Genomic DNA, 18523 nt, shown 5'->3' on the forward strand with positions numbered 1-18523 from the left:
GCTAACGGGATTTTTGCTTTATTTTGAAAGACCTATGTTACAGAATTGTTCATTCCCAGAGAAAGAATACGAAATGAACACAATGTTATTTGACAAAAACAAGCCTGTAACACATGTAGGATTACTAAAACTGCACTGTACAATCTGGGTCTTAAAATGGTTGGTGTTCCCTGGCAAATTGAACAGATTTGAAATAATATTTAGGCTCAAGGTTGAAACCATTCAGAAGATGAGTATAAATGTTCATGTTGTGTAACATGAAAGACAGGAAAAGGTTCTCAATATAAAAGTAGTTAGCTGGAAATGCTGTGATGGAGAATATAATTATCCAACTAGACATAAACCAAGAAATGAGTTGTGCAATTCTTCCTGTAATTAACTGTTTCTTTGAAAAGAAGAATAAATCTTTCTGACATTCCCTGTTTAAAAGTGTCTTTAAGGCTGGCTGACTTGTTAGCATGCTTTCCTGGAATGAAGGAAGCTCCAACTCAATTTTTTAAGCCTAGGCCATTGAGGGTGGATGTATTCTGTCCACATGCTGGACATGGCCTGCTGGACATATAGAAAACCAGAGTCAGGAGACGAGAAGCAAAGTCAGAGAGCACAATCCTGACACCATAGCCTAAGGGTTACAGTAGTCCGGAGTTGAGAGAGGGCAGTCTAGGGTTTAGTTCCTGGTTCTTCACCACTTTCATATGCTTTAGATTAAGCAGGATTGGGTAGGGGATAGAAAAAGAAGAAACAAGCTCTGGAATCTTTTGTGAGATGTTTGATCCTACCTCCCCCCTTGTTTGTACAGCTCCTGGAAGATCAAGGTCCTGTTCCTTGCTGCTAGATTATGTGTTAGTACTACACAAGCAGTGAAGGGATCAGGTCCCTAGCAATCACAAATCAGCAGGAGTCTCCAAGACAAGACATTTTTGTAACTTATATTTATCACTTCTGGTCCATGACATTTCCTTCTTGGCAAGCCACATTCTCAGGAAAGGGTTAGAGTTGTACATGGATTTTGAAAGCCTGTGACAGCCCTCCCTGCCCCTAGGAAGAATCTCTGGCTTTATCTGCAGCCAACGAAGAAGAGTCAAATGCTTGAGCATTGCCACATACTGTCACATTGCTAACAAGATTCCTGGTATGCTTGTAGCTTAGGCCAACTTGCATTACTCCACACAATGCTTGACACAGTTTGGGGTTAGACCTAGAGACCATCCCTGGTAGGTGATCTGAATGCATCCACCTTATTTTTCCCCCAGTGAAAGAAGAGACTTGGCTGTACAGAAGTAACCTGTGCCATGCCAGCTGGCCACAGGACTGGAGAAAAATTCTGGTCCACCTTGTTTCACAGAATAGACACAGTCTTTTGCCCTCAGTGGTTATCTTTTCTGGATTTCTTGTATATCTATCACTTCTCTTTAGCCTAACCGTTTTTTTTCTTATTATCAATTTATCAAGTCACAGAGAAACATGTCCATGAGGGAACCTGAGCAAATGTGCACATAGGAAACATCTTGAATCACTGAACATGATAAAAGCTACCCAGAAGTGATTTTAAAATATTTACAAGCTATCCCATTTCTATCTTGCATACAATGCCAGCTACAGCATGCTCCTACATTCCTTTATCAATTACTTATTCATATGGTCCTGTTGAGGACCATAGATTCTTGTCTTAAATTGATAACTACACTTTTTAACAGTTATACAATGGGGAACATAGGAAAAAAACCCATGCCATGCTCTTTATTTTTCTTCTTCCTCCTGTTCTTCTCAGTGCTCTGTTAACTCACTTGGTTTCTAGGGATTAATAATCAAAATAATTGTTAACTAAAATCTCTCAATATGAAAATAATGTATTTGCAATGGTTTAACACTCTGCAACCAGAAAGAATTGTAATTGAGCATTTTGGAAAGAAATCACCTTGTTACTTTAAGTCACTGCAGCTCTATTCATTGCTCACTTTGGGAGTAATACAAAGACACAGAGAGACAAGATCCAGTCTCCCTCCAGTAAAACTGCTCAGTAATGTCTATCACAGTTTTCAAATCAGAGCTCTTTAAAACTGGAAAAAAAGTAAAACAACAAAACAACAACAAAAAACAACTTACCTCCAGTATATGAGAATACCCACAAGAATCACTAGACAGATAAAAGTCAGGGCTGATACGACCACAAGTGGTATAACTGTCTTCTTCTCTGATTCCAGACTCTCAGCTAGACCGATACGAGACTCATGGCTACTATTACTTGCCTCTGCAGTCAGAGAAAATTGAAACAGTTCATGTTTAAATTCTGAAAAATGCACAGCATGAGTGAACGTGTCTTATAATGAGCCTACTTAATATCACTTACCTCTTTTTTTTTTTTTTTTTTTAACTACGCACTGCAGATAATGTATACATTTGCAAACCAGCTTACAGAAAATAAGCAGACAGAGGGCAAAGCAAAGTGTTCAAGCTTTTGTGACTCAGCCTTCCAGCAGTGGAGACTTCTCTTTGTAAAAAATAGCAGATTGTTGTTAAAATATAGGAGAAGAAAGTTTTTTATTTTCATCTGTTTATTAGCTGAAAGTCAAATGAGTTAAGGATCTGAATATATAAAGAACACTTTGGTATTAAACTGTTACTCACGTATTGCAAATCATTTCTCTTTGACTAATAACTTTTTTTTTTTTTTTACAATAGAAAATCTCTACATGATTTCTCAATTGCACTTAAGACTTCTGTATTTTAATATGATGTCCATTTAGTAACCTGCCTTATAGACATGTTAAAAAAATCCTGCTTCCTTTGAATTCAATTGCAGTATTCTTGTACTGGAACAAGAATTAAATTTCCTACCTCCATCTTTACAGGGAACCCAATTATTGTTTAGATATTGTCTAGATTTCATGTATCTGTCAGCCTTGTAAAGTTGGATGACCAAAATATCTGGACAAGGAATCTACATTTAGATTAAAATTATGTATTTTATAAGCTAATTAAAATAAGAGAACATAAAGGTGGATGAGACCAATCCTGTAGTCTTTACCATGGTCATCCCTCTAAAAGTAAGCACTTAATTTAGACGGAAAATGACTGATTCTTTTAAATCTGTGCAGCTTACTGTGCACTTATCTGTGCACTTATCTGTGATGATTATGTGAGTTAAAACTCAGAAATAATGGCTTTCATACTTTTTAGAATTAAACTAATTTTCTAGATTTTCTAAGACAATTACATGTTTTTTGCTTTTGTGAACAGTTCTAATTCAGTGAATGTTCTGTATGGGAGCAAAATTTTGCTGTCTAGAAATCAGCTGCCCTCCACTGGGATTTCAAGACCAATTCTACATGAATAAAAAGCTTTCAGTCAAAGGGGAGGAGAGAATGGAGTTAGATCTGAAAAAAATACTGACAAAAAAGCCTATGTCCTAAATAGGATGTCAAAAAACAGCTTCATACAGTCCAAATTTCCAGGCAGCTCTTCGCTTGTGTTTTCTTGAGTTTTGTAGCTTTCTATACAAAGATGTCTAGGCTTCAATCTTGCAGATATCTCCTTGGTTTTAGTTCAAAGTGTTCAAACATTTAAATTATTCACTACTTTTTAAATCCTCAATGTATAAAGTGATTGCAGGCAAAAGTTGCTTTTGAAAGTTTGTCCTCCAGTTTCTGGTGAGTAGACTAAAATCAGTATTTCCTATTGATTTCAGTGGAAACTACATATATGTATGAGAGATCAGAATACAACCCCTTTGAAGCATTCACACTTGCTTATCCCATTCTGGAGTAATTCATAGGGTGAGACCCAGACTCATCTGTGTGAGGACAGGGTTCCTTCAAACTGCATGACCAAATTCTGTCCTCCTATGTGGAATTCCTATTCTCCTATGTGGAATGAAGAGCAGCAGTCTCCTGCAACAAGGAGGTTCTTGCCCATTTGGCCATCACTCCAATGACGGTGGCTGAAAAGGCAGTCTCGTCTGTAGCAGATTTCTTGCTCCCTAATAATTGACATGCTTGGATTATACACATTATTCTTCAAACTAATTTATCTTATGTTTTTCCAATTGATGTTGAAAAGTTTAGAAAGCCACAGTGGTCTCATGGAGAAAGTCCTAGTTCTGAAGAAATGTGAATATGAATCAACTACAAAGAGTGGGAAAAATTTAAATGACAGTTTTTCTGTAATAGTCAAAACAAGAAGATATAATTTTTGCTGAATTCACTGTAATGTGTACAAAACTTCTCAGGTATATTTGATTTACTAGAGACCATGTTAGACATGCCCGCATTTATTTTTCAGGTTTTAAAAGACTATACTGGCATGATTTATTAGAAAAAAATAATGTATATGAAAAAACACTGTATAGTATCTTTCAATAATATCTAGAAAACAAAATTTAAGGCTATTGTACTACTATTTTATTCTTATATAGTCTTTTTTGAATTACTCTTAGTAATAGTTCAAGCTCGTTGTTAATTAACAATGACACCCATTACATAAACTATAAATCTCGTATGGTAACATTCATTTGTATTTGCAATAGAACTTTTGAAATATTAATGTTCTTTTGCTTATATAAAAAAAAAAAAGTAATTGAGCCATGTGATAACCACTTACCTACTGAATGACACCTTCTACTTATTGATTCAGTTTTATGATGCCTACCTTGTTAGGACTAATAATAATTTCAGCATGTTTTTAATGTTATTTCAATACTTTTTTTTTTTATTATTATTATTCTGTTTTTCACATTATATTAGCCCCAACTATACAGAGTGTCAATTTGCCACCTTTTTGTATTAGTATTCTGTTGTTCATGAGTAATGTCATCTCATGTGATTTTGCTGCGTATTTGTAGAACTGGGCCTAAAATTTCATATACTTTGCAGAGCCCATTCCTTAGTGGATTTAGCTGGATGATACTGCCCTCTACAGATGCTGTGAATGCTTAAGTTCAATTTATTTTCTAAAATAAACGGTTCTTTTTTTTTTTTTTTTGTTCTCCTCCTTCCCCCACCAAATCATAGACATTTTTTCTGACTTTACTCTCGCATTTTCAGCACTCTAACAAGAGGCAATACAAATTATGTGTCTGAATAGTTCAAGTATTCAACAACACATTTTTAAAAATACAGGAAATGCTTTATATTCATGCAGTTCTTATCTATGTGAGGTGCAGTTTTGCCTGCTGATCTTATCAGACACAGTTCACAAAAACTCTCACTGACTTCAGTTAGGACTAATTAGGAAAATGACACTAAATGTATAAAAAAAAAGTACAGAAGAACCTGGCTCTATTGTTTTGGAATTGCACAAAACTGACACAAAAAGGTCTGAATCTTACTGAAATTTGAAGTTGGCATAAACAGAATGAAAATGAATGTTTTTACGAGTTAAGATGAATCAGAATCATACTGAAACATCTTCTTCCTTGCTCAATACACCTTAGAAAATACAAAATAAAACACAAGGAGAAAATGTGCTGTCGTAATTAAAAACCAGAATCACAGAGGTATGTTTCTTCATGGAAAGGTATTGTTTCCTCTTTTTTTAAGGGCACCACTTGTCTTTGTGTAAGGAACTTACATCCCCCTTCTATCTTAAAAAATAAAATTAAACCATTAACATTGAAACAAATTCGGGTTTTAAACTGCACCACCCAACTGCTGCTGATGGTACACGTCTAGTCAAAAGTAAAGCATGAATCTCCCTTCTGAAGAGAATATCAGGTGCAGTTTTAAGCAGCCAGAAGTAGCACTCGCTAGCTAGCCAGCTCAGCATGCACCCCCTGTTCCCCAGTGCTTCCTTAATCACGTCCATTGGCCCTGTTCTCCTTTTATTATATGTAGATCTCATTCTCTACAGCACAAATGTATCCCCTTGCAGCTTTCCATGGTATGCATTAAACTTATCCATAACTAACCTGCCTCAGAGATGTTGAATACTGATGAGTGATCACTAGTTACAGATGAGGCTGATGACTGTGATGATCCAGGAGTTAATTCTGAGTTACCTGCTTCAACTGCCCCTTCAGTTTCTCTCTCGTTAAGGTCAGGAAAACTGAAATCTGTTGATGTTTCATTATCATTAAGGCTATCTGAGGTACCTTGGCCAGAACCACTTTCTTCATCACTTGTAAAAACAGCCCAAGACTTAGACTCTGATGTGTTTTGCAGTGGGACACTAGCAGTTTGAATAAGGTTCTCCAAAGCTGTAGGGTTGTTGTGCTTCTTGGATATCACACTTGCTGGCAAAGTTGGTACAGATGTATAATTATGTCTGTCCACGGCGTGGTTTATATGACTGTCAGATGCAGCAGTTGAAATTTTCTCTTCTTCTTCATGTTTCTCAGAATGTGAGCTTATAATTAGGTTACTCTGGTCCTTGTTATTGTTTGCCTCTCCATTTTGTTCCTCTACTACCGTATCCTGAGCTTCTCTATGGGAAGTGCATGATATACAGTTACTTATGGGGAAGCCATCATCATATTCGTCGTAGTCATCCTCAACTACAGAAGGCCATAGATCGGTACTGGACATGATACTGGGAGACAACCCAGAGGATTCTCTAGAAGGAACCAGCAACTTATTCAAAGTTACAGGGTTCTCACTTTTGGGAGGAACAGCCATAACAGAAATCTGTACTTTTGGTAAAGGAAGGGTGTGATGAACGGACATGTCAGATTCAGAAACCACTGCAGGCATTTGAACAGGATCAAAACCAAGTGAAGAACTTGAAGAGACACTGGCAGACTCACTTTGTTCAAATATACTTGAAAAGACATGGCTGTCTGGAGGAGTAGCTACATTTGGTAATGTATCAGCAGTTAGGAAGGGAGTTGTTACTGCATTTGCTGCTTGGGGGGGGAAGGCATTTTCTAAACTGGTCAGCTGGAACAAAACATCACTACTGTACAATGAAGGCATAACCTGCTGAACATCTTCACTGTTAAACAAGCTGGATGGAACATATTCCTCACTTGCATAAGATACAGATAAACTCTGAAGTGACGCTGTGGGCTTACTAAAAGTGTTTGACAACATATCAGCAACGGAAGGTGCAGATGTAGAAGGCAGCATAGTTTCATTTGTAGCAGAACCTGGTGCCATTTGATGAAATATTTGGTCAAATGTAGAACTATCTTTATAAACCCTGGAGCTTTCAGCCAATATCGGATCACTAGGCACTACTGCAGCTGTGTTAAACAGAGTGCCATCGCCAGAAGTTTGGAAGGAGGATTGCAGTAAAGCTTCATTATTTAATGTAGCTGAGGCCTCATAAAAGTACGGCTGAGTTGAGGATAATATTTTGCTATAAGCAGGGGCAGAGACAGCTTGTTCTGAGATTGCACTAAGCACAGGTTTAAGCAAAGTGTCATCAGAGGCTGAAGATGTAACATGCAAAGGCTGAACGGAAAGGTAATTTTCTGTAAGTTTACTAATATCGTGATCAAATACCTTAGTAGTGGGAATAGCAAAAGAGACTGGAAGGATTCCCTTTGTGCTAGAAACAGGAAGTGGACTTTCTTGCAGAGACGTATTCTGTTTAATTATATCATTATTATAAACAGATGTAGAAGGTTCAGGTATCACTTTACTTTCAGCATTGGAAGCCATTTCACTTAAAGAAGAAGAAATTTGCAGTTCTTTCTCATCTCCATACACAACATCACCTTTTTGAAGCATCTTATTAACATCACTAAACCCAGATGATTCATATGTAATTTCATCTACAGAATCAGAGGAAGAAACGTTAAGTACGGTCAAAGTGTCTGTATCAGGCAAAAGGGACTCACTACCAGAGTATGCTTCAGACCAATCCAGATCACTAGACAGAGAGCGCGTAGGCTGTAGCAAAGTATCAGCTTGTGATATTATAGAGGAAGGTTTATGCACCAGTACATTGTTATAGCTGCTAAATAAAGGATCCTGACGAAATACGTCAACAGAATCATGCACAAATTCTGCAGAGTCATAAGAAACAGTAAAGCTTTGGAGGGAGCCCACATTACTAGACAAAGCATAAGGAAGTTCAGACATTGTAGATAGTACATGCACATTTAAATCACTGCTGGATGGTTCGACTTCAGAAAATATGTGAGTTCTATTATGACCAAATATCAGTGTCTCTGAAGCAGCATGAGTAGTCTGATGTGACACCACATCAGAATATTGAGCAAGGCTTGGCCGCATTAATGTATCACCCTCTGCCAATGTCAAAGAAGCATGCAGGGACACCTTATCACTTGCAACGGCTGGAGTAGCACTTTGTGGAAACATTCGAGAAACTGTGTACAGACGGTGAAACATTTTACTACTGGAGGAAGCAGAGGAAAATGTAAGCAAAGGTACATCATCATAGGAAGACAGGGTGGGTTCAAATGACACATCAACACTGGGAAATACAGGTGTAGCATGCAAGGTCACATCACTATCTGATGTAGCAGGGGTAGTGTCGAGCATCTGAGAGTCAAACAATAAAGGGGTGACTAGAGGAAACACTTCACTACTGTAGGAAGGTTGAAGAGGTATCTCACCATTATAGACTGGCTGAGTTGTCTGAGAGAGTACCTCACTGGCAGCAGAAGCAGAACCATATTCTCCAGAGCTTGAAGAGACAGAGTGAGGTGATAATTCAGCAGAGGAGAAAGCAAAGGTAGGATAATGTGACAATTCTAAATCCGCATCTGAAGTGTCTTGTGAAACCACTGGGCTGCTTGAATAGGGCACTGTAGCTGGCTTTAATTCCTCTACATAAGCCTCAGTGTAACTGGTCTGAGACAATTGCCTGCTATCCGATGTACCAACAGACTGAGTTGTTAGATCTGTAGTGTTACGAAACCACAAATTTCCATCAGCGGAAGATGTATGCTCTGGAGGTTCATCAGAGCTTGAGGGTGCTACACCTTCTGAAACATATTTAATGGAGCCTTGGGAAAGAACATCCTGCACGCTTATATCTGGGCTTCCTGAAGGAAGGATGTCTTCTTGGGAGGTCTCCTCTGTAACCGGCTGTGCTGAAGAAGTGGTAAGAACTGAACTCCAAAAGTCATCAGATTCCTGATCATGTTTAAAAGGAGGCAATAAGAAATCTTCATCGGTATGGCCAGTAGTTGTTATTCTGGTTGGTTCAGTGCCTGAAGAAAGGTATATGTATTCTTCTTCTATGCCTTTGGTGGAGTCAATGAGTTGAGGAGGAACTCCAGTAATTGTTCGGGATTCCAGAAAAGGATCTTCCTCTTCTTCAGAAATTTCACTAGCAGGTGGAGAAGTAGGATAATAAACTGCTTTGAAAACATCATCCTTACCATTCAATTCTTCTTCTCTCGTTAAGTATCTATTTCTTTTAACATCATTAGGTTTAGTTCCCATGTTTTCTTGACTGTAGCTGGATGTAGTCACCTGGAAATCTTTCCTTCTTATTTGGTTTATTGCACTGCCAGTGCTAGGAATCACTGAAATTTCTTCATCCACCTCTGTTTCCTTTTCATCAACTTCATCCTTTGAAAAAATATCATAGCCAAAGACAATTAAGTGTTTATAGACACTGTACACAAATGAAAGCCAAAACTGCAATAATATATTTCTCTGGCTCCATAAAAACAAGAGGTGCAAAACAACTGACAACCTTTCAGAAGACTGCTGGTCTTAAAATAAAATATATAGTTGTAAGATTAGATATCCTCTTCACTTGAAAATATTATTGATTTGAAAGACAAATAAAAAAATCCTGTGCACAACAACTTCTGACATGTTGTGTTACTTTTACTCTGAGAGATAAAAAACACTTCATTATTTATATTTATTGCTCAGAAAGTTCTACACCTTTCTAATAAAATGCAATTGTATATACAGTACACACCAATGAAAAAGGATTTTGCTATCAGAATATCTTGGAGATTTGCATTAATATTCTATTTATTGATTAAACTGTCCTAAAAACAGAATATATTTATGGCCTGTCTTTAAATCTGATGGATCACCATAGTTTCCTAGAACATAATATTTCAGGATGCAAAAGTTTATTGTGTCTTGTGAATGACACTATCTAGTCCTTGTTATGATCCTTTGTTTGCTGAACACAAATAATGATATCTTGTAAAAAATCTACATCAGGGTTTTGACTTTTAAGACCAGATCCAATAAATAAATAAATAAATGTAATCAGGATCTTGGTGGTCCTTGAGGACCAAAGTTCAAATCCTGTCCTTGTCCCCAACTTTCCCTGACCCATATCCAAAATTGTACAGTACATTCATCTAAATTGCTCACGAGGGAATTTTGTTTTGACCAAGCACAGAGGTGCTTTGTGCTGTGCCCAACACTGCAAAATCTGCAGCACAGCTCTGTACAAGGAGCACAACTCTTTCCATTGACTTGATAGGCACACTTATGGCTAATAGACACCATCAGGACACAACCTCTCGCAGAACAGAATCATAGAATCAGAGAACGGCTTGGGTTGGAAGGGAGCTGAAAGATCATCTAGTTCCAACCCCCATGCCAAGGGCAGGGATGCCACACACTAGACCAGGCTGCCCAACGCCCCATCCAACCTGGCCTTGAGCACCTCCAGGAATGGGGCATCAACAACTTCTCTGGGCAACCTATTCCAGTGTCTCAGCACTCTCATAGTAAAGAATTTCCTCCTAATATCTAATTCAAATCTCCTCTCTTTCAGTTTAAAAGCATGCCCTCTTGTCCTATCACTATCTGCCCATGTAAAAATTTGCTCTCCAAATACAATCAAAACTGTTTTTCTTTTGAAGATATGGCTTGATGATGTGGTGGTAATTCCCAACTGTTTTTATTCAAGACCATAATGTTGAGAGAGAACACTCTGAAAACAGGAGACTGGGATGCAATTCTCAGTCTGAGAAACCCTCCGTTTCCACTGCAGTTTAGTCTGAGTTGATGTCCCATTCCTGCACTGAAGTGAGCAAGGCACTGCAGGGAGATGAATGCAAAGTCAAGGGTCTGGGAAGTAAGGTGCCCCAAATTAAGCACGACTGAGCAAACTATTAACTGGGGCACACAACTGATAGGACAGTTAACTTTTATTCAGTCTTACCAGAGACTGAATAAAACAGACTGAATAAATAAATTTATTCAGTCTTTAACCACTAGACAAGAGCTGTGCTTCACGGAGCAGTCCCTTTTTTGTTTTAGGAATATCTACTGTACTCACACCATACAGGGGACCTCAGACATGACTCTCAGGTTTGGATTTCATTCCAATGTCTGTATACCTAAAATGCAGGGACAGCAGCACCTACATTGTGTCCTCAAACCTAGGCAGGACTGGACAGCCCCTTGTTTCTGAAAATATACTTCTGAAGGGCAATGCCCACACTTTTAAATTATATTGGTTCAGGTAAAGTTCTTGACTAAACTGACACACACTGTCACTTAGCTACTCATGTGACAGTTATGATAAGCTAGATATGTAGCTACATAAATTTAGAGAAATCCCTATATTATTGGTTTGTCAGCTTCCACAAATACAAGGGAGGATAAATATAGTTAGAAAGGTAAGTACAAACTCTCTCTCCAATTAACTAACAAGGACTTGCCACACAGTGAGAATACTGTGGTCAGAAATTTAAACAGTAAAATAAAATTCCTGAGGGTTTACTTGATACCAATGTAGATCTTACTGAAGGAATTGTCCATATTGTGAAAGCTGCATTAATCTGTTTTAATAATTTAATTGTGATATTTTCATCTCTCTCCTTGCTAGGGTGCAAGAAACCTAGTTACCAAATATATAAAATATAGAATCATAGAATTATTTAGATTGGAAAAGACCTCTAGGGTCATCAAATCCAATCATTAACCTAACACTGCCAAATCTACCACTAAACCACGTCCTTAAGCACTACCTTATAAAGTCTAAAGAGGGTATCATAAAAACATCTAAAATTATGTGAAATGGTTATACTATAAACTTTAATCTCTAACTTGAGTTCAAGAAGTAAGGGCAACTGACCCTCCAAAAATTTTGAAATTTCATGATTTGGAATGATAGCTGTTAAATTCAACCAATAGCACACACACACAAATCTTATTCTTGAGCACAAGTGCCTTCCTCCCTTACTTTAGTTTACCACATTACAAGATTTTCCTGTTATAAGTAAGACCAAGTCAGATTTCTCTTTAAACAACTCTAAAAACCTTAATACTGAATTACAACTTTGATTCTTCTAAATGAACAATTTTGTCATCAACTTCACTCAGAGGTAAGAGTAACCTGATGTCTCATTTTCAAAAACATATAGGCCTGCAACAATATCCTTCAATTTCCCTTACTTCTCCATATATCTCCAGCTCCAGAGAAGTGTTTAGATAGTGAGATATCTCTAAAGTCATCTCTGGAAAAATACATCTGAAAGAGAAGGTGTTATATGCATACATATGTATGTATGTATAAATGCAGAAAATATATTCAGTTGGTGACATATGTCTGTAAATTTTCACAGAACATCTATTTCATTTTGTTGAAATGTGTGTATGTATAACTTTGAAATACTTTTTCAAAAGGAAATGAATGCTATACCTCATATTCTTCAGTTTCATTCAGTTCAGGAATGAGGTCAGCCTCTATAAAAGAAAAATATAAACCATATCACCCAACATTTTAAATTCACAGAATTATTGACTCCACAAGGACCCAGTTGATCAGTTAATGAATTTATTGAGATTCAGTCTAACGTGTTTTATAGGATTGTGTCTGAAGAAGGGACCAAGCTTCCTAGCTCTAAGGGTAGCAGAACTCATCCAGGCTGGAGGCTTTCAACTACAACAGTCCTGACTGGCCCTAATTTCATACTGCATTATATGTCGAATATGTACTGAGGAAATACATCTAAGTTTATGAGAATGTTGTCCACGAGAAACCACAGTTGAATGCTGAAATACAGTAAAGAGAAAAATAAGTCTGGGAATCAAACATTTCTCTACATTTACTCTGAAAGTTCCAAATATATTCTTGTAAAATGATGTGTTCTATAATTTTCGTACGGAAAATTCCTCATTTGTGCACTCATGCTTGGAGTTCTGTACTATTGCAAACCATGACATCATATTTACCATGCAGCACACTGGCCTCCACCTCTGTCAGAGCAGACTAAACAGACCCACCCATTATTACAGTCAAGGCTCCAGTGCTTAAGGTCTTCAAACTTGTCTCCACTACAATGTAAGAAACAGAAGCCAGTTGTACCACATCCCATGAAAGATGGGGATGATAAGCAGGTACTGGGCACTGTTCAAAGAGATACTCTAAAGCTTTTGGGGTCAAGCAAGAATCCATGCAAAAATCCTTCCCTCTAAAGTATAGAGGTAGTCTCTTACCTTCTTTCTCACCGTCTTTTTGACCAAAACCAGTATTATGCTTGTGATAGTGGTCAGAAAGAGAGGCTTCAAAGCAGGTAGAAGAAACTTTCAAATCAAACTGGCATGGCCTTGAGTGATGAAATCTCACACCCTTTCCACAGTGTGAACTCATTTTACTGCTTCCTTTATCCTCAGAAAACCCAGTTCTCTTTCTTAGTCATTATAAGGCTTTCTCCTAAGCAATGTTGTAGTGCCCCGTCTATTCATCAGTGCTAACATGGATCCTGAATTTGATTTGCACTGAATGAAAATGCCAGTCTCTCAGCCTGGGAAGTGATTCTAACAACATCCCACAGAATTGTATGTCTGCATCTCCTCTGTGATTCCCAAATGGAGTTGTCTCAGTACTCTAGTATAAAGATACCGTAGTTGTGCTTCTTATCTCTGCAAAGTTAGACAGACATTATTTGTATTGTCTGCGGTCTGTCCAAATCAACATTTCCAAACAAATTGAGACACATATTATATGCAACATACAATTAGATAAAGTTTATTACACACACAAGCTCTGTTTTATTAGTAGATTCTAGAACTTAAAACCACGTTGACTGAACCTGCACAAAAGTTTCATAAATTGTTCTTTCATAAATAACTTTTTATAAATTACCAAGTGCTTGGTAATTGGTAATGAATTAACCTTTTATTAATGATATAGAGAAAAATTATCTTACCTCTGACTCCTGGAAGCCTAGGAGGCTCCGGGGCAGGGTGGGGAGGGGAGCGGAGGGGAGGAAGGGATGGAGGAGGAGATAATGATATTCCCTGGCTTCTCAATGATAGAAATCAAACATCATAAGACATTAATTTGAAAAGTCTTTCTACAGTAGACCCATACCATATATTATGAACTCAAGAGACTTCTCTGAAATAAAAAGTACAGAGAAATACTACCTATTCATTTTGTGGTCACTAGTCTTGAGCTGATCTCTAATCAGACAATCAGAAAAATAAAACATATTGATTGTGCTAGATTATACAATATGGTATGTGTCCTCTAATTCCAGAAGCAGAACACTATCTTTTCTTGCTGTTGCTCCTATGGAGAGACATTAACATAAACATATATATTATATATATATATGTATATAATATATATTAAAAACACTCAATTGTCTACCGCTTTACCAAGGTGTTTTAATTTTACTTGGTCATAAAAATGCCAAAAGTCTTAGAGACACAAATTTACAGAAGCTCTGTTAACCACGTTGCTGAGTTTTTGTTTTGACAGCATATTATAGAAATGTGCTAACATCCTCCAACTGAGCAGAATTGCCCCCCGAAAAAAACAACCGGTTGATATAGGTTGATAAACAAATTTGTTTATTTCTTCTGGAACCACATATTGCTTATTCTAGAGCTTACATTTTAAATAGTTAAATCATTAGTTAGAAAGTTTTGAAGACATCTTTTCATATAATAATGCATTTTAATGACAGATGAAGAAATGATAAAACAAAGACAGAAATAGGAAACATTCCCTACATTTAAACTCAATGAAAATCTTAAAAAAAAACACTTCTGATTTGTAACTGTAGAATAACACACACACCATAAACTTCTGTACTGTCTTAAGTAATAAACGTCACAGCAAGAAAAAGGTAAAGCCTATTTCTTTTGTTTAAATTAGCTTTCAGATGTCTACAGTTATCAGTACAAATTTAGAAAAAAGCACCCCCAAGTGAAACACTGAGGATATGCTTAGTGTTTTTAGGACAAAAATCACTCACAAAGACAAGTTACAAAGAAATAGCATAGTTAGACCCTCACAAAGCATCGTTGACCATATGAGCTGCCATCGGTTTCAAATCCATGTTCCAGCATTATTATTATTATTTTTTTTTTATTTTGATAAATCCCAATCAATGTCTCCTCCACAAAGGAAGATGAGAGGAGAGATATATTATTTTCATGTCCTGTGTCAGTAAAAGCAAGTAAATACCACTGGTATTAATGACACAACAAACTACTGCAGAACTTTCAGAGGTATACAGATGTTATCTGGAGAGTCAAAGCACACATTCAGATATTCAAAATCCAGTTCTAATAATAAACGAAAAATTGGTAAGTAAAAGTTGGACTTTCATCAAAGCTGATTAAACACTATGTATGTGATTTACTTCACTTTCAATGGAGGCTGGGCAGCTACATCAGGTAGGGCAGCTACTGGCTTTCACTAACTGGAAACAGATTGGAAAAAAATTCACCTGTGCATGTGCACTTTATCACAACCTGAAATGCTGCCACCTGAACAGTTTAGGAATAAAACAAAGTGCAGAAGTCTCAAATATGATCACCTGTGGGGTGTCATAACAGAGATCCTGAGGCTTCCACAAATAAAAATGATTTTAGAAATCAACAGGGGGGACAGAGGATGACAGAGATTGAAAAGAGGTCATTCCTGTTAGAAAGCACTGGCAAGGAGGAGAAGCTTTACACCTTGATTGAGGACCACACTGGGTGGGGAGAAGGCATGAGAAACACTCTCCCCTTGCAAGCATCTCAGAAGGAGAAGGCTAAACAATGATTGTGAGTTTTCTGAACACCAGGTTCGTGCACTGAAACTTCCCTCTTTAAGAGTGGCCACTCCAAGGCTGAATTCTTTCCGGAAAAGGGCCCACCTAATGATTCCACATGTCTCATGCCTCTTTTTAACTTTTAATGTGAAGATTAATTGATCTGGAGGTGACTGCAGTGATTTTCACCTTAATTAATCTGGCTTACTCAGTAATTCTTGAATATGAAACTTTTAGTTTATGCTTTATGTGAGTCAATTTTATTTCATGTCTTCATGGTGAAGATAACTTTTCTCTCATAAATTCACAAGCAGGAGCTCCAAGAAATCCCCTTTTGCCTCAAGATCTATAAAGCAGATCACAAAACCAATTTGATGTTACAGTTGTAATCATCAAGTAGCTCTGAACAAATCTTTCTCATAAGATATTACATTTTCATATCTGTTGTTTCATATTTGCGATATTAAATATGAAAATAGTTGCTATATTTACAGCAGTTAATTCAGATGTAAATAATTAGTAAAAATAAGTACGTAAATACACATTAATATTAGAAATGAATGGAAGTTTTCATTTATTTATTTATTTGCATTTTAAAATTATATCCAGAGCTAAGATAGTATTTATAAAAGTATCTGTAGAGCAGTGCACACCCCTATCAATCATACTAATTATATGGGAAGGATTTTTCCCTGAACTTTGCTCATTCAACAATTTCAGATATACCACTGTTGAAGTGTCAAACTAAACACAAAGCACATTTAATAACTTTGTGTCAGTGTCAGCTAGGAAGCATCACAAAGTATTAACTTTTATGAAACGTAGAATATTAATTTTAGCATTTTGTTTATAATTATAAACTTCTCCCTCTTCCTTTTTTATTTTTTTTTTAACTTACAATATCCTTGAAAGACTTAATTTGATCTGAAATAATCTCCCTCAATTTTGAAGCTCTTGCAAATTAAAGAAAACACCTTAGGCAGACCTGAAACTGTTACAGATTTTCAGAACTGTCTGAAATTTGACAAAAAAAAATAGGTGCTTTTATAGTTCTGATATGCGTAATGTTTAACTCTCCTCTTTACAATTATTTATTTTGAAAAAAAAGAAAACGGGATAAGAAAGCTTGCATACATTCATTTTCTTCAATGCACATTAAGGAGACGTATTTAAATGCTCAAATGGCAGAAAACACAAAAATACCATTTTTCAAAGTTATGCTAACCTGTTCATACTTTCATACTGCAGATAGATACATCTTTACATTATTTTTCCACTTTGGAATCCTTGCACCATACTTGCTCTTTCTTTAATAAAAATAAATTCGTGTAAAAATTTATTTTTATATGCAGGAGAATATCAGACCTTCACTCAGAACTGCCAAATATAACATTTATTGCACCAAAATCTCTTATCAGACAAATCTCAGAGAAATTCTGCAGAGATGATGGAGGGTGAAATGAGTTTTCCAGTATGTATCTCCAAAGCAAGGCACTTTTCCTTCTACTGCCATGAACACAAACCCACTGCTGCCCTCAGCAGAAGCACAGCAAGGATGCAGGGCTCATACCTGCACTGCTGGGCAGCTGCAGACTGCCAGACATCCCACCAGCCTATTGCTGGGCTTGGTCCCCAGCAGCATTTGCCTGCACCCCAGGTGTGCTGTGCAGTGCTGGCTCTGTGGTCTCCCAGCCCCAGATCTTGTCTCCATGCCCACCTGTGCATCCACATTTCCTTCCAAAGGGAGTCATGGCACATTACAGGCTGGTATGCAGCCAGGTCTGATTGATCCCTACAGCAGGGATACAATGGTAGTAGTAGGGTGGATTATCCTACGGATATTACCTACATTGGATTTTTTTTCTTAGCTTTTGAAGCTGTGTTGGCAGCACTGTGCCAACTGCAGTTGTTGACTTTGCTATTGTTTAATAATGACAACACGGAACTATTTATTTATCACTCCATGCAGAAATGGGATTGTGTAAATGAAATCTCTTCTGTGTAAATGAAATCTCATCTGAGAAAAATTTTCAAACATAACATAAGCAAATTTTGGAGAGGAAGTGGGGATATATGGGGACTAAAAGGCAGATAAGAGAGAAACAGAAAAGTGAAATGTCAGAACCTTCTTGTGGACTGAAGAGTAATATGAAAATTCTTATAGATATTAGCATAAGAGTCCAAAAATTCGTCTTAATACATTGTGTTTGAAAGGCAAGGTAGATGTTTATAGAAACATTATATGTACTATACCTGAATCTGCCTCCCCCTCCTTCCGGCAAAGTCATATTATTGTATGCCTATTACCATTATTAATTCACTATTTCTGCAGGAAAGATCATCAAGATTCATCTTTCTTCTCAGTGCAAAGGAATGGTGTTCCCCCAAAATGAAAAACTAACCTGTTTTCCCAAGTGCATCACAACATTGCTAAAGACTCTGCTGTAGCTAAACAGACTTAACTAAGTGTAAAACTGAAGTTATACAGTCTACAAATAAACAACCAGTATCTGGGTCCATTGATTGAAAAAAAAAAAAAGTGGTTTGTTACATGATCAGAAAGGTTTTGGTTTGTTCCTATGACCAGTTATAGGTTTCTTAATTCACAGGGTGAATTCTGATACTAAAACTTCC

The 18523-nt window shown here is 37.0% G+C and overlaps 1 protein-coding gene across 7 annotated transcripts in view; it reads right to left on the bottom strand.

Moving 5' to 3' along the window:
- The window catches only part of PTPRZ1 (protein tyrosine phosphatase receptor type Z1), a 141226-nt gene that overhangs the window by 29196 nt on the left and 93507 nt on the right, over nt 1-18523 (bottom strand). For 4 of the 7 annotated variants that reach the window (XM_048065626.2, XM_048065625.2, XM_013194575.3 and 1 more), the window contains exons 11-13: nt 12538-12581; nt 5906-9482; nt 2107-2251 (exon numbers count right to left, since the gene is read on the bottom strand). In XM_048065626.2, coding sequence (XP_047921583.2) covers nt 2107-2251; nt 5906-9482; nt 12538-12581 — 3766 coding nt within the window. The remainder of the gene's footprint in view (nt 1-2106; nt 2252-5905; nt 9483-12537; nt 12582-18523) is intronic. The other 3 variants (XM_048065627.2, XM_048065628.2, XM_066990755.1) reach the window with 2 other exon arrangements.

The sequence above is a fragment of the Anser cygnoides genome, chromosome 1 (genome assembly GCF_040182565.1).
Source record: "Anser cygnoides isolate HZ-2024a breed goose chromosome 1, Taihu_goose_T2T_genome, whole genome shotgun sequence".
Classification (NCBI taxonomy): Eukaryota; Metazoa; Chordata; class Aves; order Anseriformes; family Anatidae; genus Anser; species Anser cygnoides.